The 25,704-nt window shown below is 46.3% G+C and overlaps 1 protein-coding gene across 1 annotated transcript in view; it reads right to left on the bottom strand.

Annotated features, from left to right (window-relative positions):
- Nrg2 (neuregulin 2) overlaps positions 1–20,111 on the bottom strand; it is a 180,799-nt gene extending 160,688 nt beyond the window's left edge. Inside the window, 1 exon segment of the mRNA XM_032886174.1 lies at positions 18,845–20,111. Within this exon segment, the coding sequence (XP_032742065.1) occupies positions 18,845–19,580 (736 nt within the window). The 5' untranslated portion in view covers positions 19,581–20,111.
- Positions 20,112–25,704: the final 5,593 nt, after the last annotated feature.

The following is a 25,704-nucleotide window of genomic DNA, read 5'->3' as shown; positions in this document are numbered from 1 at the left end:
ATTTGATTTAGAACTTGCCCCTCCCTTCCCTTTGGAGGCAGGAAGTGGATGAAAGTGGAACCTACCTAGCTGTTCCTATATGCTGTGACCACAGATGGCATGGCACCTCTACCTGGGGGGATTTGCTATAGCCAAAACTCCTGTTCTTTCTGTGACAAGCGCCAACAGTCTCTGTAATCTAGCTGCCATATGGTTCGCTTAGCCCTGTAGCAAAATCAGTTTCTCAGGAACATGGGAGATATGAAGCAGGCTAACTCTCCTGTCTACAGAGTACAAGGAGGTCACCTTGAGCCCTCACAAAAACACAGCCTCCAAGGACGAGCCAAAGGCCAACCAGACGCATATCCAACAGCCTCTGAAGCGTGTGTCCCCGGAATCTACCTCTTCTCTAAAATCAAACCTTCTGAATCCAGCCAATGCCCTCCCTCCACACTCTTGAGACTCCCCAAGATGATCCACAGCAGGCAAGGACAGAGAGGGGTACGATACCCTCACCATGGACAGAGAGAGAGAGAGAGAGAGAGAGAGAGAGAGAGAGAGAGAGAGAGAGAGAGGATGGGGGCAAAGTCAGAGTTTAATTTCTGTTTTCGTAGTGTCTGGTCCTGAGGGCTGCAAACAGTAAAACAGTTTTATCATAGAGCTGGCTGTCCCAATTTTGGAGGGACTGTCCCCACTTTTTGATCAACTATTCATCACTTCCCCATTCTCCCTTGGTGGATTTTAAAGGCAGTGGGGAGGTCAGGCCCCCAGCATCTTCCTAAATTGCCCCAGTCCCTCCCATCCAATTATCACAATCACGGTCTCATAGTCTCTTGTGCTTGACACTCAGAATGGAATAAGGGGAAGCCTGGAATCAAGAAGAAATGCAGCATTCCAGCTATCCAGGGTATCTCCCAGCCTAGGATTTTTGCTAAAAATTCCAAAGAAAAACAATAAGCCCATGTGGGCTCTATTTTGGTACCATGCCACTTACCTAATTGGCTTAAAACACTCTCTTCCCCAGTTCTCACAGCTGAAGAAGGAACCACGATTTGTCTGCTGAAGACAAAGCCTGGAGTGTTGAGTACAGCCTGCACAAGGTCACACGGAATGAGGTGACTGAGACTGGGCCGGGGAGGCAGATGTCCAGGAAGGACTGTCACTGCTTGAAAACAAACCCAAACAACTGTCGGGGCCTCAGCTAAGGACCCATAGCCTAGTGCCCTGAAGTAAGGGGCCCGCCACTTCTGATGGCCTGATCCGTTTGCTACCAAGCCCTGTCCACACATGCCCCCCACCTCTGTAGCGAAGCAGGCAGCGCAGTCTCAAGAGGACCCTGGATAAATCAACTTGTGCTGAACGAGCCCTCTCTCACCTTGGGCTGATAGCACTGTTCTCCCTCCCCCTCCCCCACCTGCAAGGTCTCAGCTTAGCTCTTCCTAGCCTTAAGCAATCTTCCTGTTCAGTGCCCTGAGTAGCTGGGACCAGAGGGATTGCCAGGTACCCAGCCGTGCTGATTTGAAACAGCTTCCTTGGCTGTGTTCCTTGGGTGAGAAATGTAGGTGCTTCATAGAGACACAAAAGAAAAGAAACCAGCTCTTCCTCCATTTTCACCTCAACTCATACTTCATGAGCTCCAGTACATAGCATCGCCAGGAAGCTGCTAGGGACACAGCGATATGCAAAACCAGAAAGCCAGCATTGCCTCTGGATAAGGCTAAGATGCTGCCCATTGAAGCTAATAAGAAAGAACCTACAGCATGTATCAGAGACGTGGTGTTTAGTAATAATAAAAAGAGTGGCTACAACAATGGGACATAAAATGCAATGGAGCACTGTATAGCTAACTCCTGGCCTTCGTCTGAAGTGACTATCTCAACTGACATAGATCCACTAACACCACATATCACCTCTACGACCATTTCCTTCCATCAGCACAAGGCGTATCCCTGATGGCCAGTTCTAAGGCAAAGTTATAAGGTGACTCTTGAAGTTAGCATCAGTGGTTAAGACATCGTAAGGCATTAAAAAAAAAAAAAAAAAAAAACGTGGTAATGCCTAGCAAAAGGCCCATAGCTGCCCAGCTCCAAAAAAGAAAAAAAAAAAAAAAAAAAAGCAAACACAATGCACCCATAGCTACAGCTCCATTCTGCACCTAAGAAGCTCACTGTGCAGAGAACACACACTGCCCTCCTGCCCTGCTGGTATTAAGAAGCCATGAACTAGTAAAGAGATTTGCAAATGCTGTGAGGTGCTTTAGGTCTAAGCTGGACATGGGTGTGGAAGCTAGGACCTGACTGAACAAGGAAAGTTGAACCAAGTCACACAAACAGAGCAGAAGCACTGAATCAAGAAGACAGATGGACAGAAAGGAAGGAAGGAAGGAAGGAAGGAAGGAAGGAAGGAAGGAAGGAACGAACCAACGAACGAACGAACGAAGAAAGGAAGGAAGGAACCAATGTGCACTTTGGAATTCTCAATACATTTTGGCTCTAACAGAGCAAGGTGAAGAGGGAGCTAAAGGCTCGGGAGGGAGGAGCTACACTGTGGACGCCCCGCATGCCCTATAGAGGAGATTCACTTTATTCCATAGGTAGTGTGAAGAGGTTATTTAAGATTTCTGGGTTGGAAACAGAGATCTTTTTTTAGAAAGCAAGTTCTAACAATAGGTAGAAAGATAGGAGTAGATGGGAGAGGAGAGAGACGAGGCTCTCTGCTTGCAGCTCCAGAGGCAGTCTGGGTGAGCTATGAGACCCAGCTATAACAACTGTAGGGGACATCGCAGCACTAAAACTGCCATGAGTTGTCAATGCCTTTTGTTCAGGGAATGGGTGTGAAAAAGAAGCCACAGATGCCAGGTGGTGGCGCACACGTTTGGTCCCATCACTTGTGAAGCAGAGGCAGCTGGATCTCTGTGAGTTCAAGGCCAGCATGAACTACAAAGCAAGTTCTAGGACAGCCAGGGCTGTTATACAGAGAAACCTTGTCTCAAAAGTCAAAACAACAACAATGACAACAAAAACCCTAAAGACCAAAAAAACAAAAAAACAAGCCACAGATGATTCTGATATTTGTAGTAGCTTAAGGGGCTTGATGGAAATTGTTGTGGAAGGAGAGAGTACCCTAACATAATAGGATATGATAAGAAACCACTGGACTCAACTGAAGACCCAAGAAAGATCCAAGGCAGTGTAGTGTCCCCAGGACTCTAGAGACAGACAAAAAGCCCCATCTAGAGTTTTAAGATATGTTTCACTTCTTCCCAGAATAGGAGTCCTAGTAATCTGAAGAGCATTGTCCATCCCACACCACCCTGGCCACCCAGCAGCCTCCCTAGGTGCCCAATGTAGGAAGCGGTTTATCTTGGTAAGGCTTGTGGTTGTGGGTTTTCTCTGATAAGAGTGGTCCACAGCAAGAAAGAGTGGAGAGGCACACATACTAGGAAGTAATGGAGCCAGCTGCGATGACACCAGCACTCAGCCCGGACTGAAATGGGGCCAGCTGCCGAAACGACTGAGTTGCAAATACAAGTTATATTTGTGGAGAAAGAAGGGTCAGGACAGAGCCAAGAGCCCATGAAATAAACCCAAACACTGGGAATCATTCTGGGAGGCATTGCTGTGCTCACGTGCCAACCGCACGCCAGCTGCTCTGCTCTAAAGACAGAGACTCCTTTCTGGGAACGTCTACTCTAGAGAAGGTAAAGACAGGATCACTGCGGGGAACCTGAGCTAGGAAAAAACCCACTAGCCGGACAGTTGGTAAAATCAGAATGGACGCCACAGGTTGGTTAACAGTATTCTATCAGTACTGCAACTTCTTGGTCCGATCATTTTACACGTTGTATAATTTTTGGGAAGCTGGGCAAAGGATATTTGTGGATATTCTGCTGTGTTTGCAACTCTCTCATAAGTCTGAAATTATTTCAAAACTTAGAATGACAAAGGAAGTCATTTTAGAGCTGGGAATGGTGGTGTACACCTGCAATCTCAGCACTCAGCAAGCTGAGACAGGAGGCTAGCAAGGAAGAGTGACTTGAAATTATAAGCCTTGCTCCCTGTTCTTAGAGAGTCGTGAACAGCGGTTATCGTCTACCTATCTGAGTACTGTACTTGGGTACACAACTCAGATTTGCCTTTTTACTTCCCAGCCGTCAGACTGAGAAAGGCAGGAGTAAATTCAGTCATCAAAGCCAAGGAGCCACATTAGAGGGATCCCACCTGTACCTATACCTTCTTTGTCTAATGAGACCTGCACCCTGAGAATCAATGAGATCGCGATGGGGACAATATTGGGTGGAGGTGACAATTTTTAATACATTCCAGGTATGCTGTTTATGCCGGATGGGAGGCTGTAATGTCCACACATCCTCTGAAACTCCTTCTGTCTAGAGAGTGTATGTCTCCTACCCTCGAATCCAGTGGAGGCTAGTAACCTTTCCTTGGAGTAGGCTGGACCTTGTGGGTGTGATGTGTGACCACACACAGCTCCGCTTGCTCGGACAGATAGGAAGCTGAGGCAAGGTCCCTCCTTCAGTCCAGAACTGAGTGACGTTTCTATAACCAATAACTGGTGCCGGTTTGATCCCCACAGTGGTAGACAACCTAAGCAGTGGTCAAGAATAGTTAGAAACCGGAATCAAACAATGGGAAGAGACTTTGCACTGGACGTTGTCTTTAAGCAGGTGTCCACTTAAGCATTTCTCATGGAGTCGATCACAAGTCCTTGAGATAGCCACTATTATTGGCTCTAATTTACAGTGAGGAGAGCTGAGGTCAATGAATACGCCCCAGGTGATAGAGTTATGGAGTCACAGATGCATTCAACTGGCTGAATAGTCAGCTGTAAAGCAAGCATTTCATCCACACGAGGGATAGGAGAGGCCTTCAAAACAGGTGACACACATAGAGAAGTAAGGACAGCCCCTTAGGAAGCAAATGACCCTTTACAAAGTGGACAATGACAGAAGGAGAGCTCATGACTCGGATGAAGACAAGAAAGGGAGAGAAAGCATGAAAGGACATCCGAGAAAAACAAAAGCTAAACTTGTTATTACTGGGGATGCTCGTGGTGGGACCCACAAACTAACTTCAATTTTTAAGGGCATCCAGATCAACTGCAAGCCAGCATGCAACACCACCCCTCAAACTTATAATTGTGAGTAACAAACCATTCACAAAATAAGTCACTTCTGAACCACAGGATCAGAGTCCGTTCTATTGGGTCACCCTCTGTAACACCATCCCTTCTCTCTCTTCCTCTTAAAACCACCATTCCTTTTCTGGAATGATCTGGTTACTGTTTGCCTTCACAGATGAAAAAATTAAGCTGTCTTCCTCCCCTCCCCACACCTTTGTGTGTTTGTTTGTTTGTTTTCAGACACGGTCTCGCTATGTAGCTGTGGCTGGCCTGCAGTTATGTATAACAGGCTGGCCTCAAATTCAGAGATCCACCTGCTTCTGCCTCTCAAGTACCAGGATTAAAGGTGAGCATGGGGATTGAACCCACAGCCTCCGTGATGCTAGACAAGCACTCTACCCACTGAGCCACATCCCCAGATAAAATTCTCTTACTTAAGAACGTGGTTTGTGACCTTGGTTGGCCCAGTGAGCGCCGAACTCACTGGAGCTCTTCCAAACCAGATGTTTTCCTTTACAAGAAGCTCCTCAGTGCGCACTGAAGTTTTAAATGACTCCTCCACAAAGTGCCTCTAAAACCAATGCTTTCAACGTTTACTTCTGTCTAACAGGCTCTGTCTCCAAAGAAGACTGTTCACCAGAGACCGACACCATGCTACCATCCAGAAGAAACAGACAGGGAACAAAGATGTAAGCAGGGATGATGTTGGCTGAGGTGGAAATAGTATTCCCTCTCCCTACAATTCCCATCTACCCTACTCTCTGCTGAGTACACAACGTGCATGATGGGAACTACTCAGGTCATTTACAAGTGAGAATGAAGACTGCACCTTCTCCATCTGGGGTCACTCATGTGCCTCTGCCAACCTACCCTGAGTAGAAGCAGGAGGCACAGCCTCCTCCAGATCCGCATGCAATCCTCCCAGGTGCTGCTAGCATGGATCACATGTGAGGCTTCTCCAAGAATACCTCCTCCATACTTCTGGGTCCCACTTCAGAGAAACCAGCTTCTCTAGATTGACAAGTGAGGGAAGCAGAGTTCCTGGCAAATGGTCTTCCTTTAAGCCCTGAGCTTGCAAGGTAAAAAGACGCTGGCTTTAGACTATCTCAGTGAAGAGGTCAGTTAAAGCTTTGATGACCAAAGTGTGCAGAGATCCACAGCCTAGGGTCTTCTCAGTGTTGATCTGAATCACCGAGGCTACGCCCTGGAGGGGCCATCTGGAGGGGATCAATGTCAGTATCTGGCCAAGACAATTTAATATGCATGCTATTAAGAGACGATGGACCTCACTAAAGATGTTGGCAGATCTGTTACAGTTCCACGTCCCTCCTATCCCAGGTCTTACTTCTCCTTCCAATAGTGACTGTGAGATCTAAAGCCCAAGAAAGGATTGGAGACTCTGTGGTAGAAATTTACAGAAATTTTTTTCCTGATGTTTGGGGTAATGGGGCTGAGGAATGGCTGCTGCCTTTAGGTTAAGAGTGAGCAAATCAGAGGGACTGAGCAGGAAGGAGGATGGTGAAGGAAGCATCAGGTAAGGCAGTCAGTAAAATCCAGGAGAAGTGGCTATAGATAGGAAACCAGGACACAACTATAATTCAGCAGGCCTGCTGTGGTGGCAGGACTGACAATTCTAGATCTGCTTAAGCTACTTAGGAAGATGGGGTCTCAAAAGCAGACCCAAAAGGACACCCAAAACTAAAAAGTAGCTAATTAATTAATTAATTAAGAGAAAGAGAGAAAGGGAGAGACCCACTACGTAACAGCCACACAGGCTGCCTTCTAAAGAAATCTCCTGTACCCTGTCACAGACGATCTTTATTTATGGGCCTTGAGTTCACTCTGACGAATAGATCGTGTCTTGGTCTGAGACTTTCCCCTCCCTCTTTAAAACAAAACAAAACTCTTCTTTGCATTGTCTTTTCCCTTCAGCTGCATCAACCCACTCGATGCCTTACTGTTTTCTCTCTCCCAGGGAGGGATTCTGACAGGACGATCACCTACTTAATCTGGGGGTTCCATCATGCAGTAAATAATCGCTTTTTGTCCCTCTAAATCCACACAAAGCCAATCTGAACCAACTTGTCAACTACGTGGTGCTTGTGAAGCCCAGTCTAAGCCAGCTTCCCCAGCTTGTAAGCCACACAGGAAGACTATGCCCAGAGCCCCAGGCACCAGAGAAAGAGACTTGTGGCTCAAAGAAGGCTGACTGTCAGAGCCTCCTGTGAGGCCATGACCAGTGGCCCTCAGGACTTGGCGTTAGGCTGGAAGAGAGTTCCCTATGGAGAAACTACACCAACCTCCATATTTCTCACCTAATACTTCAGCCAAGCAGACATAGAAAATGCCTAATTCCTAGGAAATGGAGAAGGAATAGCGCAGACAGAATGTCTTATAGGCATTACCTGTCAATAAAAAAGCCGATGACCAATGAGCTGAGGCAGGAAATAGGAGGTGGGACACTGGCAGGAAGAGAGAGGATTCTGGGAAATAGAGGATAAAAGGGAAATTCGCCCGGGTGGCGGGGTGGGGGTGGAGGGGACTCGGAGGAGACAGAGCAACCTAAACCAGAAGAACCTGAAAGAGAGATGCTGGGAAATTCAGAGATTCCAGGGAAACGCTGAACACTAAGAAAGAAGTGGGACAGGACTGAAGAGAGGTAACTAACCAAGTGGTAGACATAGACTAGTTTGAATGGGTTAATGTGCCCCTCGTTGAAATCAAAAGATGGTTCTAAGAAACTATGCCTCCAGAAGTCCCCAATCTGCCTACTGAGTAAAAAAGGTACAGTAAACTCTGAACTTAGGCTCTTAGCTTAGGACCAAAATGGTACCTGATCATGCCTCTTGAGGCACTCGTGAGCAAGTGAGATAAACAAGCACCACTTGACACTCCTGTGGGAGTCAGAATCGAGAATATTTGGAAAGTCCAGGTGGCAGGAGAAAGTGCTAGATATCTCAGAATGCCAACCAACCAAGTCAGAAAGGAAACCTGTGCCAAAATATTGCCATATGTGAAGAAAACTGCCAATAGAGAATTCTAAAGTTCAGGAAAAGACAGGAGCTGCTTGCAAGAACATGAAGGGCACTACCCAGGCATGGTGGTTGCACACCTGTAGTCCCAGCACTTGGGAGGCAGAAGAGGATTGATGCAAATATGAAGCTAGCCTGGTACATACAGTGAGTCCCAGGCTAGACAGGGCTATTCGCTGTGAAAACCTGTGCCAAACAAACAATAATGGTGATGATTCTGTGAGAAGACCAGAAAAACACTAAACTGAAGGATGCCTGAGGTCTGAGTGTTGCTTTCCAAAGCAGTTCTGGCCCCTTGGGTTGTCGTTTGAGTGATTTCAAAATGTGTCCAAGCCAAAAACTAAATAAGCAGAGACATGTCCATCAGTGATGCTGGTGATGAATACTAAGATTGAAAGAATAAAACCCGAATAATTCTTCAGGATCTATGGCTAGCCAAGGACCTACAGGTTAATGGTACCCAACAGAGGGAAAGAACCTAAAGCAAGAAATCTTGTCCTATAAGCATCTAAGAAGCAAAGTATTGGCAATCAACAAACTGATTAGAATAAAATTAAATGCACAAAACTGCTACCTGTGACATGACCTCATTACTTCTCTGACTACGGGCCACTATCAGATCCATCACAACTCAGGCAAAAAAGGAGCCCACCCCTAGATCTGGAAACTCCAAATCAAATCAGGGCGAGTCGCGGAGCCTGCTTTGAAAATATAGAAGCTTTCAGCCGTTTCCCAGGATCTTTCAGCAACTCCCCCCAACAGCTGTAAAATGTAAGCTACAATCTGTTGAAGTCAGAGCAGGGACCCAGCAGGACTACAACAGTTCATTCACCCCATAAGCGTAATGCGATGTTTGAAGAAACACTGACAAGTCTGGACCTTAGACTTTGTGTTTGTGAAAATGAGAAAACAGTATCTACCACAGATGTCCCCCAGAAGTAACCACAACATATTCACAAGCCCATCAAGATCTGAAGCATATCTGGGCCCCCCACAAGGTCAGTATCCAGGGACTCCCATGGGCTATCCTAAGATAAGACAGCTCTTACACAACCCATCTTCCTCTCACCCCTCCCCAAACCCAACCCAGTAACTCTCAGAGTGAGCTTAGTAGAAACATCTGGGCAAACAAGATAGCTTTGTGTATGCTTTTCTGTACTCAGTACACTTCTACTTGACATTTTTATTTATCCATTCTTCCTGCTTACATTGGTCTAGGTTAAGAAGAAGAAACATTTGGTCAGGCTTGGTAGCACAGGCCTTTAACCCCAGCATTTAAATGTCAGAGACAGACTGATCTCCGTGAGTTCAAAGCCAACTTGGTCTACATAGGGAGATCTTAGCTAGCCAGGGCCACGTTGTGAAACCCAGTGAAGAGAAGGGGAGTGGTATGTTCCATTTTATATCTCTATATTCATAGCTATATTCATACCAATCCTATTAAATGACCACCATTCCCATTATATGGGAAACTAAGACACAGAAAGTAATTTACCCAGTAACTCCCATCCGGAAAACACAAAAGACGATTTCTAAGGCCAAGTCCACCTAACCAGAAGACTAAATCCCTTGGTTATTTCACTTGTATTTAGTAGGTTTTTTTATGGTTTACAGCAAGGGCATATTTTCAGAAACCTCATCTAACATCATAATTAATAATGAAAGTCTGGATGTTTTCCTCCATGAATAGAACGAGGCCGGCTGCTCTCAGCACTCCTATTCAACATTGTACTTGGCAGCCCGAACCGGTGCAAAAAGGAAAGAAAAAGAAAGAAATGACAAACAGACAGGAAAAAATTGAACTTTTCTGCTGACAACATAATCATGTGCATAGAAAGTCCCAACAAATCCAAAAAGGAAAAGCGATACTGGCACCAAAAAGGGTGAATTCATTAGGGTCACAGGACATAAAGTCAACATTAAAAATGGAAGGGTGGGGGTTACAGCTCAGCCTGTTTAGCGTCTGGAAGACATGGCCTTTAATCTCCATCACCACACTCAAAAAGAATTGCTATTGCTTTTAATATTGTCAGCCTTCCATATGTGCAGTTTGTATGCGTGGTTTATGCATCAGCAGACTGTACTGTACAGCTATGCCTGTGATAAGGTGGCATACACCTTCTTCTATGTGGAATACACATGGGCTTTCATCTTGCCATTGTCTCCTGAGCAAAGCATGACAATGACAATACAGCTTTCACCTCCTGTGAGGTATTGTACGTCATCTAGAAACAACTCTAGGAGGATGTGTAGGTTATATACAAACGCCGTAGCATCCATAAGGGATTTGAGCACCTACAGATTTGGATATTGATGGAGGGTCATGGAGCTGGCACCCCTTGGATACTGAGAGACAACTGTACTAGCAGTGAGAAACTGGAAGATGAGATCAAGTTAATAATATCGTTTATAATACCATCCCAAACCATGAAATACCTTAAAATTGACAAACTACATACAGGCCACATTCATGTATAACCAGACATTACCAAGACGTTTTTTGGTTTCTTTGTTTTAGACAGTCTCTCTACATAGCATCGTATATCTTGGAGTTCACTACATAGGCCAAGCTGGGCTTAAACTCACAGGGGTCTGCCCACTTTTGCCTTCAAAGTGCTAAGATTAAAGGCATGAGCCACCATGACTGGCTTTGTTTTGTCTTATTAATGTGTGTGTGTGTGTGTGTGTGTGTGTGTGTGTGTGTGTGTGTGTGTGTGTTGTGTGTGTGTTTTGCCTGCATGTTTGTCTGTGTACCACTTGTGTGTGCCTGATGCCCATGTAGACCAGAAGAGGGAGTCACTTCCCCCGGAATTGAAGTTACAGTGGATTGTGAGCCACCATGTAGGTCCAGTGGACGAGTAGCCAGTGGTCCTTACAGCTGAGCCATTTCTCCAACCCAGCAAGCTATTTTTTAAACTAAGACTTAAATGCTGCTTACCCAGGTTAAGAACAAACTCATCAGCCTAGCGTTCAGATGAAAGTCACTATACCCTAGCTCTAAGCTCCTATTTCTCACTTTCTTTGTCTGTTTGTCAACCACAGGCATGGCCTTCTACTACTGAGACTGCTGCTCTGTGCATGGAATCAATTTGTCTTGTTTTGTTTTTGTTTTTTGAGACAGGATTTCTCTGTGTCTCCCTGGCTGTCCTGGAACTCAGAGATCTGCTTGCCTCTGCCTCCCAAGTGTTGGGATTAAAGGCATGTATCAACATGCCCAAACAATTGATTTTAATTAATGGATTTCTCTCTCTTTACCCTCAAACTACTCTCACCCCATCCATCTCTTGTTAGAATCACGTCAAAACTGCTCCAAGGGATTTCTTAAATTCTTCAACAGACATGGCTGTCATTCCCTCCATGATGCCCTTATGTACCTCCCCAAAGCACTGTGTTGTCATAATTTACAACATTTCATACAGTCTAAGTTGCATTGCTGTTACATCTGGGTAGTTCAGAACTGTAAATTCGCTGATGGTGGAATCTATAGCCAGTTTATTGAAATAAACATCTAAAGGATAAACAACTTAAAAATCTCTTTAAATAACAAAACCTCTGGAATACAGATCACATGGCTGTCACAACAGAATTAATGCTACCCTAAGTGTTGAGTGGCCTGGGTTAGGTATTCAGCCATGCGGTGGCCTTCCTTCCTTTCATACAATTCTGAGTTAGCTCATTTTGGTTTTTGTTAGATGGGCCAATACCAAGATCAAGGCCAAGTAAAACATCTCAGCCTAATGGACAAGGACAGTCCATTCTCAGTCTTTATAAAGCAGATGAAGAGGAAAGGGGTAGGGAGCCAATGTCCGTAGGAAAGGGTAGGGAATCTATGAACGATTTTTTTTTTTAAAAAGACATAAAGATCCAGGAAAAGAATAGAAAGTAACCTGTCATATCTTGGCAGGGGTCTTAGACACAGAAACTGTGAGGATACCTGTGCCTCTACCCTTCTGGAAACATCTGCAAGGGGAAGTGAAATGTCAACCTGTGGTTGAAAATATTTAATCCCAATCCGGGGTTTCTACACCACCTTTGACCATTTCATTCCCGGATAAAAGACACACACGACCTTTATATTTATAATAAGCCTTTATTAGCACTAATGCTGGGCAGATATTTACCCTCTATATTATCAAAATCTATTTCCTATCAATAACCCTGAGTTCTTACTATGTTTCATCTGGGCTGCTTTTAACTCCAATTGACCAGCCCTCATGCCCATGCTTTCTTGACTAACCTATGGCATCTTTCTCCTCTCTTCACCCTCTTCTCTCTCCCCTCATGTTCTCCTGAGACCCCAAGCCTGGGAACCCCAAGTCCCGCCTACCTCAATTCTGCCCAGCTATACGCTGTAGGCATCTTTATTCACCAATCAGAAATAACTTGGGTGCAAGGTCACATAGCATCACTTGTTGTCTATGTGAGGACTGACTCTCTTTGTCTGTGGCAACCAAGCCTTGCCCCCTGAACTTAGCCTTACAATACATAGCAACAGACCAAACCGCAGCATCAACCACTTTTACCCACCCCCGGTGGCTAGCAGCACAACCATGGGCTGAGCAGAGGCTCACAGAAGCATTGGCTTTGGAGGCGCTCTACCTCTGTCCCAGAAAAGGTCCCTGGAGAGGTGTTTGGCTCTCGCTGCATATACAAAGTGGGAGGGAATGTGACTGTAGATTGAGCTCATATGCCACACTCTCCTTGAAGTAACTAGCTGGGGAAAGAGTCCTGGATTCAACTTGATTTCGTAATTCCGAAGCATCACAGGTGACTGACAGCAACTGATTTCAATCAGTATAATTTGTCTTTTGAGCCCAAGATTGGCAAGATCTTTGCCTGGGTCCTAGCACGTCTTCTTCATATCATCCTAATGCCCTCTGTTTGTCTGCCCAACTTCTTTCAGCCTTGCATGGCTCTCTAGCTCTGCACACTTGATCTGTGTGCACTCTTCTCTTCTCCATTCGTTAGTGTGTTTACTCACTGGCGTGTGTGTATGCGCCTGCTACTGTGTGTATGACCCAGGTGGTCAGCCTTGACAGCGAGCCTCTTGGCTCTCTGGGCCATCTTGCCGGCTAGGTCTGTGTACTGTTGAGAGCCTAATTTCATAAAAAGGCTAAACATTTCAGCAGGGAGTGGGTTTGAGCTGTTTGGGTGGATTAACTGGGCATTTTGACAACGTGGTTTCTCCTTTAGCGTGCTTAATTATGATGTTTAACAGACATCCTTGCAGTTTGAGATGACACTTTCAAAACAAAATTCTCTCCCACTAATGACTTGGACCCTGCCACTCAAGGGAAAAATCAGCAGATCATGTACGGATTTTATTTGAAGTTGGCACCCTCTTTTGGAATCTTATTTTTTTCCCTCACTACAAAGGAAAACAGGTAATGTTCAGTTTTAGATTTCAAGTGTTCCAGTTGCTTTACCATAAAAACTAATTGTAAAGACGAGAGTGAAACACTCTCAATTTTGCCGCGAGTTTGCCTTTCTCAGTCAGCTCAGCCACGATGCTCGGGAGCTGCCGACGTCGTCCCTTAGAATCCATAAACCAGGTTTACTTCTGCGTGCAAGTTCTAAACAGTCAATGGGCTGGGAGACTTAATTCACGAGGAACGGTAGAAAGTGATACCCACTTCACATTCAAATTCAAAACTGAGTGGGAGCACATCTTTAGTAAAAATTATACTAACACCATTTCAACCTTTGAAAAGAAAAGCCCAAGAGTCTGTTGTTAAAAACTGCACAGTACCCTGGGAATGTACCAGGGCATCATAGGAAGACCATGACTCAAAAACAGGAACTAAAAGAGGAAAAGAAAAGATGGTGCAGACTGATATTAATATATTGATATCACCATCCCTTTCCCAAGTCAATATTTAAAGCACCGAATGCCACTAAACCAACTGAGGGGGTGAACAGTCCCACTGTTTAGATATTTCATATTTATTTTCTCCTCTATTTACCCAAAAAGCACTTCCCTGATCCCCTCAAACACTCTAATCACTTACCTCTGTGAGTGTACATATGTATATACATATGTATGCATAATGTATAATAAATATGTATATCTACATATATCTACACATGCACACACACACACACACACACACACACACACACACACACACACACACACACACACACTACCGCATGGTTTCACTAGGTAGCCCCTGACTTGCTAGAACTCACTGTGCTGGGATTTAAAACCTGCACCACCATGTGTGGCCAGGGACTGTGTTTCAATGGCATAGCATCTAAAAACTAAGTTGAGATTTTAGATTCTAATCCCAGGATTGTATTTGTGAGGTAAAATGTGGGTGAAGTGGAAAAGAAAGGCTTTGACGAGATAACTTGACACAGAAAAGGACTCAGAAGTAACAGAACCCAAGCAGTTAAGATCTTGGATTGTAATGTAAGAAAATTTACCATAAAATTGTCTTAAAGGCAAAGTCAACACACTCCATCCATAAATAAAATAAAACAAAATAATTAAAACACGACTTTGGGGGAAATGCCTTTTAGAAAAAGACATATTTCAAAACTAAACACTTTTACAATTGTTTTAGAGTGGGGGAGCTGAGAACAGACAAGAGGAAACCATGCGATCTATATTCTGATAGATTTGCTGAGTTTTGAGCATTAGCAATGTGTTTCTTATATAAAAATGTAAGTGCAGTTTCATTATAAACATAAGCTGTTATCAGAGAATAAAATTTAAAAGCTCTGGATAATGAAGGATGGTAAGAAGTACAAAGGCCTTGATTAGGAGCTAAGAGGAAGTTAGTCATTTAGACTGTTGTTAACCAGGCTCCCGAGATCCCAAAACATTTGCTAATCAAATTAATAGTTCCTGTCTTTGCATTTAAAATTAGGGAGTGGTAACTCACCTCCTCCTACCTTCACCCTTAGAAAGCATCCTCCCCAGCAAGACCTTTCTTCCTACCTCTCAGATCCCATTAGCAACCAATCACCACACTGATTAAGCATATCATGGCCAAGTATTCTAATTGATAAGGGTTCCTTATCAATTAGACAAAAAGAGAAGACAAGTGGGTTCCCATAGTAACAAGTAAAGGCTACCATCAGACTCAGTCTCTCCCCCCCCCAAGTCCCCACCCCAGCACAAACCCCATGTCACAGATCAGGAAGTTGAGTGTGTTTCAACATGAATTTGGAAGCTCCGTTTTTGAACTTCACTTGACTTCATCCCCTCAAACGAGTGTCTCATCTAGACACAATACCAAACACTGCCAGGGGCAAGGATGAGGACAAAAAGGATCTCCGAGATGAGATGTTATTTCTGTCCCACAAATTCCATTCTGCAGAGGAAAGCAGTCGCCCAAGATATAATGGCATAGGGTGGTAATTCAGTCCCTGAGCCTATAACCAAGCCTGCCCCCCCACCCCCAGGACTGGCCAGTTTCTAATCTGGTTTCACTCTCCTGTCTTCACGCTGCAGCACGGCTGGTTTCCCAGCTGGCTGGAAAAGAAAAGATTCTGCAAATAAATAGCCTTTTAAAAATATTTGGCCACTTTTGCTATACTAAGTTCTGTGAACCACCTTCCTCTAATATGTCAATCTGGGTGACAGATTGATTTCAAAGTCCACAGAAGCACATCACACACTGGAGAACCACAAGTCAGCAAGTCCCCAAGGAAGACAGACACAGTCTTCTTTCCTTCTGCCTCCCAAACCTATTCAATTAGGAAATGGCTTGAAATGCAACAAGATGAGGTGCAATTACACCAAATATGTGTGAGCACCTCTTTCAAGCGGGCACTGTGTAAAGAACAGGACACACTGGCAGCCTGGCATAGAGTTACACGGTCCTTCTAAGGCCTTTGTAGCTCTACCTCTGTTTCCCACAGAAAGCTCAGAAAGCATCTTCATATATATATATATCTTAGAAATGCAAAGATTTTACTCTTTACCACTAGAGGTAGTCATTTTGATTAAATGCTATACATTGAAGCTATAAAATATGCCCTTTGTTTAGGCATTGCTCTTCCAGAGAGACCCCTAGCTGTCACTCTCAGGCCACGCGTCACAACTGCCACAAGCCCTTATGAGGACCTTTTGCAAGGGGTCCAGTAGGATCCTTGATTTGGTATGACTAAGGCATGTGCTTTAAGTACACTATACCCCTCTACATGGCACATTATCTCTGAGTCCCCTTCCCAAACACTGCCTGTAGAAGACGTCCCCAGGAACCACACCTCTCCAGCCCAGACAGCTCAGACCTGAAACTGACTGAACAAAGTAACAATTCAACCCCAGTTGCTCAACATAACGGCTACAATGACAGTTTCCAAGTGCCAGCTTCCCTATTTTGCAATGGGCAAATCTGCTCCAAGGAGAGAATGTTCCCAATGACCCTGTGGCCCACAGGGCTTTCTTTAGAATAGAAAACAGAAAATGAATGTGTTGGCTATTTCCTGCTGAACACAAGGAAGGTGTTGTGGTTAGTTAGGCCGATTCTGTTTCCTCATTTAATATGCCATTGCAGCACATGTTTTCTTTAACCACATTGTAGAAAATAAGAAAATAGAATTTCTGTTCTTCTGTCATATTGTCTCCAATTCCATAGGTTTCCTCTCACAGACATGCCCTTTAGTTTCTAGTCCTCTTATGTAAAGCTTCTCTGATGCCTATCTCCACACTACCATCCGTTTTTTTATTCCAAAGTATTTACTGCCATACACATTTCTGCTCCTCGATAATTTATGATGTGTGAGGGCCTTCCCTTTACAAATGATTGCAGTCCTAAATTTATCTCTGCAAGAGCTATACTACACATAAATAATCCTAGATGCCACAGCCTAAAAGCAGAGTATATCTATGACCTCAGATCTCTCATGATCTCTGCATTCAACTGTTGAAACTATTAAATGTGAAGCAAAAACAACCAAGGTGCAAGGAAGGAGACATGCAGGGGACAAAGGGCAGGGATGCCTGCCCAGATAGTGGCTGACAGACAATAGCTATCAGTCCTCAGTGACCCTGAGGAGGGATCAGGTGGAGACACGGACTGTGCATATTCAGGAGCGATTCTCCAAACATCCAAACAGAAACTGTCCTTGGACAAGGTTCAATACATGTTTTTACTATCTACTTCCCCTGCACAACACAGTTAGTTCCACAATTCCCCAAGGGATCTCAGATAAAATACTTAGAATGAAAAAGAAAAGGGAAGAGAGCAATTCTTAGCTGGTCTCAACTTGTCAACATAAAACATTTCAGAGCATAAAAATCCCCGTTAAAGAGCAGGCAACAAGGTTGCTTAGAAAAATATCCGAACCACAAACTGCTGTCTTTCCATAAGTTTTTCTCTCCATGGTAAGATTCTTCCAAGATTCTTCTCACTAAAGTGATCAGGGTTTAGTACAGTGCTTAGATACACTCCCACAACTAATTGCCTAAAATTTGCCTCCTGGGGGGAGGGGGAGCTGGGGAGGGAAGCTTCCAAAAGTCAAAGACATTGATCTCTCTTTTAAAAAAAATGAAAGCAGGAAATTTTCCAACTGTACAGTATTTTTGCTACTCAAGCCTTCTACACTACCCAGGTTTAGTCAGTAAACTGGTAAATACATCACCCACTTCTATGAGAGTTCAAGACATCTATTCCAGTTCAGGGATTCAACAGTCCAGGGTTACATTAAACACCACAGATTCAGCCCTTTTTAAAAATCATCTTATTGAGAAGTCAGTGGGACTCAAAGACAAGAAGAAAAGGCTGTTTTAAGCGTCATTTCTTTAACTTCCGTATGGGAGACCTTCACTCTGGGGCCGCCAGATATGCAGGCTAGCGTTTCGTTTACAATCCCCTGCATTCCTGTGCAACACCCAACATTGTGAAGACAGATGCAGATGCGGTCAGTACATCCCGCCAGGAAGATGTTAGAGCTGAACTTCAAACATTCAGCAAAAGCAAGTTACTCTTAACCACCATCACCACCACCACCAAGACCAGGTGAGCTACTTCACAAACTGCTAAAAGAGTGTCTCCTCACTAGTTCTGGGTGTTAGGAGGGAAGGCTGAGCTACTCGCTTAGCAAAGACAGGCGTAGCACAACCGAGGAAAAACAACCCAGAGCCACATGGAGAACGGGAAACGGTAGCAGAAAAAGTCCAACTCTGCCTGCGCCAGCGGTGGGGATGAGCAGAGCAAAGAGCCGGGGAGAGGAAGGAGGGGGCGGGGGCGATCATTCCCTAGGAGAACTTGTAAGCGGAGGCCTTCACAGCCTGGGAGTCTGCCCAGCTGCTCCTGTAGACCCTGCCAGCCTGGGCAAGGCAGGCCCCCGGGAGCTGAGCGGGCGAGGCCTCCGAGGGTCACTCCTGACTCACTGAGCCTCAGGCCAGCGCCTCCCGGACCTCACCGTCTTCCCTTCCGCTACTGGGCTATGATGGCAGCTTTCCAGCCCCACATGCCATACATCAGCCGCAGATCTCTGTTGGCACAGGCCAGCGCCTCCCCACCAGCTCTCGACCCTAGCACACACTTTGAGCCTGATCCTCCTTCGCCCCAAGCCCACATCTTCACCCACCCGCGACCGGCGCCCTATTCAGGGGCGGCCCCACCCCCCGGCGCCCGTGTGCTGCCAGGCCTGGGCACCTGCGGCACCTCTCCGCCCCACCCCCATCCTCCACCACCTCCCTCCCCCCCTTTCTCCAGCAGAAGGAGGGGGCGACTCACCGCAGTCAGTGCACAGGATCTTGCCCACCTCTTTCTTGATGTTTTTGCCGTTAGGGTCGACCGGGGCAAAGGCTGTCTTAAAAACTAAGGGCTGCTCGGTGGGCTCCAGGAAAAAGATGTAGCGCTGGTTCCTTTCGAGCGGCGCGCAGGAGCCCACGCTGATCACCTGCTCCCGCTGCAGCCCCCCGCTCCGGAGCGGCCACTTGTCCAGCACCTTCACCAGCGCCACCCGACCCGAGGCGGGAGGCTCTCGGGTGCTGTTAGAGCTGGAACCGCCTGCCGGGGCCAGTCCCTGTACCTTGCCCTCCACCACCACGGGTGCCTTGTACGCCTGGTCCTGCACCGACTTGAGGCTGGGCGAGTAGCAGGCGAGTGACACACCGAAGAGCAGCATCGAGAAGCCGGGGGCCGGGTCGCGCCTCATGCCGCCGGCGGCTGCGGCTCGCGAGCGGGCGGCGGCTCTCCGGGCTGCGGGGCTGCGGGGCTGCGGCTGTGGCTGCGGCCGCGGCTCTGGGGGCGCAGCGGGACGGAAGATGCTGCCGCTGTTGCTGCCGCTGTTCTCGCTGCTGCTGCTGCTGCTGGTGGTGCTGCTGCTGCTTCTGCTGCTGCTTCTGCTGCTGGTGCTGCTGCTGCTGTTGTTGCTGCTGCTGCTGCTGCTGCTGTCGCTGTAGCTGTAGCTGCTGCACCGAGCCTTCTCCAGTGGCGGCGGCAGCGCTGAGCAGCAAACCTGCCGCATCTGGCCAGGCCATTTGGGGGGCTCCGCCGCTCAGCCGCCGCCGCCTTGGGAGGGGAAACAGAGCCCTCTGGAAAACCGGAAACAGCGTAACGTTAGCGCCTCGAAGCCCTCCACCGGCAGCCCGGGGAGGTGGCCCAGCCAGGGCAGGGGACAAGCGGCAAGTGGGCCGCGATGCGCAGCCCGGGCGCAGCGCAGCGCTCCCTCCCTGTGCGCCAGGACTTAGAGGAGGTTGCGGAGGATGGGACGCCCGCCCACTTGCTCTCTCGCGCCCCCTCTATCCCCGGACCTAGTCAGGAGCGTGGCTTCTGCAGGGGAAGCTTGGAACTGCACTGCTTTAGTGCCCGCCTTCAGCCCGCAGGGGCGCGGGAGAAATCGTGCCACCCTTTGCTCTTGGGATCCATAGGCATGACAGTGGTGTTTAGTGCCAGGAGGTGAGGGTGGCTTCTGATAGCATCCCAAAAACAGAGGTGTAGGACACAGGGCGTGCCTCTCTCTGCCTTCAGCCCTAGGCTGGAAGTACTAGGGAGGGAGACCGGGCCAGGATGGAACGCCTGCTTCTTGTCTCTTCTTTCCCTAAGAAGACCCTGAAACGCCCCACTAGCCCCCAAAGAGTCCTCCTGCTCGACCCTGCCACCGCCTGGTGACCGCTGGATATTCGAGCTGAGATAGACGATTCCAGTCCCATCATTTTAAAAGAAGACAATGAGTCTTGCTTCGAGAGGTAATGATTGGAAGCAGGTCCAGCCTCCCAAACTCAGGGTTTTCTCCAGTTGTCAAGGGGAACCAGGCTGCGCGTTATACAACCCCGTTTCCTTTTTAAAAATCAGCTCCCTAAGGGGGGGGGGCGCTCTTGGGAGCCAGCTTAGAGCCAGAGCCTGTCAGGGCCAGAGAAGACTCCATGGAAATGCTTTCTTTGTAATCTGGTGCTTGCAAAAGTCAGTGTCTGACCCAAACATGTATTCCACAATCCATGCTTTTATCAGTGAGAGCCCAGGAAGTTTTCCATATTGTTCTGTTATCCTTGATAGATGTCAAGCTCAGAAATGCTAGTGAAGCTCTCCGAGAATTCAATACCTGAGGTGTGGGCCTCCCCGGGGAAATTAGCCCAAGAATACTGACTTGGGCTAGCAGAACTCTTCCAGGAAAGTAGGTGCTGACCCTTCCTTTCCTCCTGGTTCTCTTAAGTGGATATTCTAACAGAATATCCAAAGCCAACAGCAGTATCTCTCTCACCTGACTCCAAATTCCCTCCATTTCTTAATGATAGTACTTTATACTTGGGCATGCAAGCCATTCTCTAGTCTCGTTTCCTAACCGCTACCAACTGCTCACCCACCAAGTCCTTTAGCTCCACCTTCAGAAATCTCTGATGCATTTCCTTCCTCTCCACCTGCTGCAAACACCTTATGCTCAAGTCCTCGTTGTGAATCTGAACACTGCAGAGATCCCAGTGGTAATAATGCTTTTTGCCTCCTGGCACGGTCCCAGTTAGACCACAGCCAGTCCGCTGTCTAAAAATCCAAGTGAATGGATGTGACCAGACCCAAGAGTAAAAGCCATATTCCCAAGCAAAACTCTCCAGGCCTCCTTCTGCTTAGCAGCCTGGTAGCTGATCACACACACACACACACACACACACACACACACACACACACACAACCACCACCACCACCACCCCATTCAACACATATGCTCTCCTCTGGGTTACTATGTCACTTGCATAGCTCACCGTCACACCATTGACTCTACAGTACTTCAAGCAGCTACAATGGCATAGTTGATGTTCTATGAGTCTTTAGACCACTATTACATCCAACACACAAGGTACAATCAGCAAATCTTCAGAGAAGGAATGAGAAAAGAGAAGGAAAACGGGGGTGGGGCTGAGGATCAGTGTTCTTTTTAAAATTTTTTACTGTTTTTTTAAAAGTATGTGTGTGTTCTCTCTCTCTCTCTCTCTCTCTCTCTGTGTGTCTGTCTGTGTGTGTGTGTGTGTGTGTGTGTGTGTGTGTAGGTATGTGTACATGCGTATAAGTGCATGTGATCTCTGCAAGGGCAGAACACTCTCAACTGCTGAGCCATCTTCCCAGCATCAGTGCTCTCAGAGGCCTCAAGCCAGGCTTCACAGCCCCTTCACTGGTCATAGATACCATAAATCTCGAACTATTGCTATAGCGAGGGTGGCTAACCCCACCCCTCATTTTCAGTGGAAAGGAGCTCTCCAGAGAGGCTTAGATACTTAAGAGCACACACAGCAGCAGAGTTGTCAAGAGCGTGTACTCTGGGGTGAAGGAGAGCTGGGTGTTCTTTAGCCTGTTTTATAAGTTACTAGCTTCAGTAAGACTCCGCTTTACTCTCTAACCCCCAGTTTCCTCATTGGAGTAATGGGGGAAATTATAGGATGTGTCTCATGGCACCGTTTTATGTTTTTATTCAATAAATACTCAAGTCACCGTGCCTACGTGCCAAACAGCAAGCCGCCGCCCTAGTTCCTGGACGTATGGAAGAGCCAAATCAACAATGTCCCGTGCTCCCAAAGCTCTTGGTCTGGCTGGAGGGACAGCAACAAACAATTGAGTTGGTAACTAATTGCTTATAGTGGTCAGTATTCTGAAGGAAATAAACAGAACGAAATGATAGAGAGTAATGGGAGGGCAGAGACAAGGTCAGCCTGGACAAAGGAAGGCTTCTTTGGGAGATAACATTTAAAACCAGAATAGAAGGGTGTGGCTGATATGGGATGAGGGGTCCAAGGCACTTAGAACAATGCCTAGCTCGGAGACAGGGCAAAATTTATGTTGAACGAGAGGGACAATGGGTGACTTACTCTAGTGATTCCCAGGCAAAGAGATCAGAGCCTCTATGTGGTAAGAAATCATTGCACGGTAGGATTTCCTGTATGTTTTTAAAAAATGAGCTGGCAAGATGGATCAGGAGGTGAAGGTGCCCATCACCAAGACTGAGGACACGTGTTTAGTCCCTGGGGCTCCTATGGTAAAAGGGCAGAACCAACGCCCACAAATTGTCCTCTGACTGCAGAGATGCACGCTCCCACACACACAATTTTCTAGGCCAGCCAGGAATACACATAGAGATACTGTCTCAAAACACAAACAAACAAACAAACAAGCTTAAAAGGCAAATCCAGTCTAAAACAAAATGGTGGTGGTGGTGGTAGTGGTGGGGACCAGGACTGGAGAGATGGAGGTTAACAGCACTGACTGCTCATGCAGAGGAACAAGGTTCAGTTCCCAGAACCCACATGGTGGTTCACAACAACCATAGTAATACTGACTCCAGGGGAGCTGATGCCTTCCCCTGAGCTCTGTGGATTCTGGGCCTACATACACACATCCAGGCAGAACACTCATACGCACAAAATTAAACAAATGCAGGGCTGGGGATGTGGCTCAGTTGGTACAATTCTTGCCTAGCGTATGCAAGCGTATGCAACACACAGCAGTGTAAGTATGCACCATCAGATACATATGGCTGGAGATGTAGGTCAAGGCAAAGGTGCTTACCTAGCATGTATGAGGCCATGGGTTTGACCCTTGGCACTGCGTAAACTCAATGTAGTGGCACACGTCTAGAATCCTAACACTTGGGAGGCAGAAGCAATGTGTCTGAATTCAAGGTCATCCTTGGCTATATAACCAGTTGAAGGTCAGCCCAGGATACAGGAGACCCAATGTCAAAAAATAAAAATCTACTGCTAATTAGTACTAGAAGTGATTTCGTGGGGCTACATCCACCTCAGAGTCTTCAGGTGGAAAGGAAAGTTCTTATGTCCTAGCAGTGACCAGGTTCCTGTGGCCATAGACGATGCAGACCCAGGCGGGGTGTCCAAAGAGAAAAGAGACGATTGTCCCACTTTCCTGGAGGTGTGGTGTGTATGAGAATAACTGCAGAATTAGCTTCTACAGAGTATGGAAGGCCAGGGCACGTGGTGTCTCTAGGCAGCTCGTGTCTATGCCTTTCCTAGAATCCGAAGTGAATTAGTCCCCTGTCTTAGACATTTAGGCTTGGGACTCTGAGCCCCTAACTCTGCATCTGACTTAATAACTGATAACTACAATGGTGGTCTCCACTTATTGGGGGCATTTTGTGTCAACTGCCTCATGTACAGTATGTACTTGCTTCAACGGTTTTGCATTTTGCAAACTCAAAAAACCTAGAACATTGTCAAAGCAGTGTCGTCATGCACACCCCCAAAGCCCTCTTCCAATATCACAGAGACTCTATTTGGTGTTTGTAAGCAACATTTTACAAAAAAAGGGGGGGAGAATAGAGACGTATGAGAATATAATATAATTTTCTTTTCTTTCTTTATTTTTCTCAAACATAGACTTTTGTCATAACCCTGGCTGCCCTGAATATTAACTCTGTAGGCTAGGCTGGCATTGAACTCACAGAGATCCGCCTGCCTCTGCTACCCAAGAGCTGAGATCAAAAGTGAACGCAGTCAAACCTGATTCATAAATGATTTTCATTGCCAAGACTTATCATAAATTCAAAGCCAGGCTTAAAAATTTATTTATTTATTTATTTATTTATTTATTTATTTATTTATTTATTTATTTATTTATTTGTGTGTGTGTGTGTGTGTGTGTGTGTGTCCTGAAATTCAAACTCAAGTCATAAGACTTGATAGCAAGTGTCCTTACCAGCCGAGGCGTCTTATCACCCCAAATCAATGCTTTTGAACAAGAACCACACAGAGATGTGGATACAGCCTTGTTAATGTCCCCATAGCTCACCATAAGGTTGTGGGAGAAAAAAAAAACCAACTGGTTCATGTTAGCAGTGGGTTGTGTCACTATGTAATAGTCACTAAGAACAAAACCAGAGGTAAAGAGAATGATACAGACATTCTGAATTCAAGCTAGAACACCCACATGAAAACCTTGGCAATTCTCTCAGGGCCCTCCCACACAGGATGGGCTTCTTCCAGCTCAGGCTGGTCCATGGGCAGAAAGGACCCCTGACCCAAGTCACATGACTTGTTGCAGGCAGGAGAACTAGCTGGGCATGGGGGGGAAGTGTGACCTCCATCTGGTCACTGAGACACAGATCGAGCGAAACCCTTTGCAGGATAGTCTCGCTTTCTATATAAAGACATTTTTGTAAACTTCTTTTTTTTCTTCTTTTGAGATCTGTTTTCTAAATTTGGCTGCCAGAGTCACTTTCAGGTTCTGTGTGGTTCATTTCTTGTCCTCCAAGGATTTCAAACAAGGGACTAAATAGAAAGCAGTTACGGAGCAGCAGTGTTTTAGCAGTGGGCAGAAGTTTAGCACCAGTGTCCCTCAGCACATTCCCCTTTTACAGGGAAGAATTGAAGCCAGGAACCCTACTGATAGACTCAGGGTTGTACAACTGCTCCGTGGCAGGAAAAGTCCTAAGGCTCTACCTCCTTGCCCACCGCTCTTTTGTCTGCTTTTAAAACTGAGCTCAGATAAATTAATTTGCCTTTGTAAACCTTTATTGGGAGGACAATCGATCCACCTCCTAGGATTTGGTAAATGAACTCTTAGATAATTCGTACAGATTCACACACAAGGCTCGAGGCTGTAGCTCTATGGTAGAATGCTAGCTTCACGTGAGCGATGCCTTAGGTTCAGACCCCGGTGCTGCCAGAATGCCTCACAAGGTACCTGACACAGAGTGACCCACTAACTGTGAGGGCTTCAGCATCAATCACCTCCGTCTGAGCTTGGCTCTGCTTCATGTCTTTCCCACATTCTCCGCAACTGTACAACGGGTGACAAAATAATTCCTGTCTCATACCATTTGCTGTGGATCTTAAATAAATAATATCACCACCTATGTAGTACATTAGTCTATCAGTTTTCTTATTTTAAATAGCTACACAATCCCAAATTCAGAAGTTTTATAAGCACTTATTTTCATATTTGGGGCATATGCTAAAATACTAAGGCCTGATAGTCTACTTAATTTAAGGGGGAAAAAAAACCTCATCACTAATAACCTAGCCCTCCATCAGGAGAGGCCGTGACGCAGTAATTTATAGTATAGGGCTGTGTTCCGAGCTCAGGACTCCTTCTCTTTAACCTGCTGACAGGGCAGTAGCCCCTCTGTCTGACAGGCTCCATCTGGGATAATA

The sequence above is a fragment of the Rattus rattus genome, chromosome 15, assembly GCF_011064425.1.
Source record: "Rattus rattus isolate New Zealand chromosome 15, Rrattus_CSIRO_v1, whole genome shotgun sequence".
Taxonomy (NCBI): domain Eukaryota; kingdom Metazoa; phylum Chordata; class Mammalia; order Rodentia; family Muridae; genus Rattus; species Rattus rattus.
The sequence above is the reverse complement of the archived record's forward strand: the minus strand, read 5'-3'. Positions and strand labels throughout refer to the sequence as shown.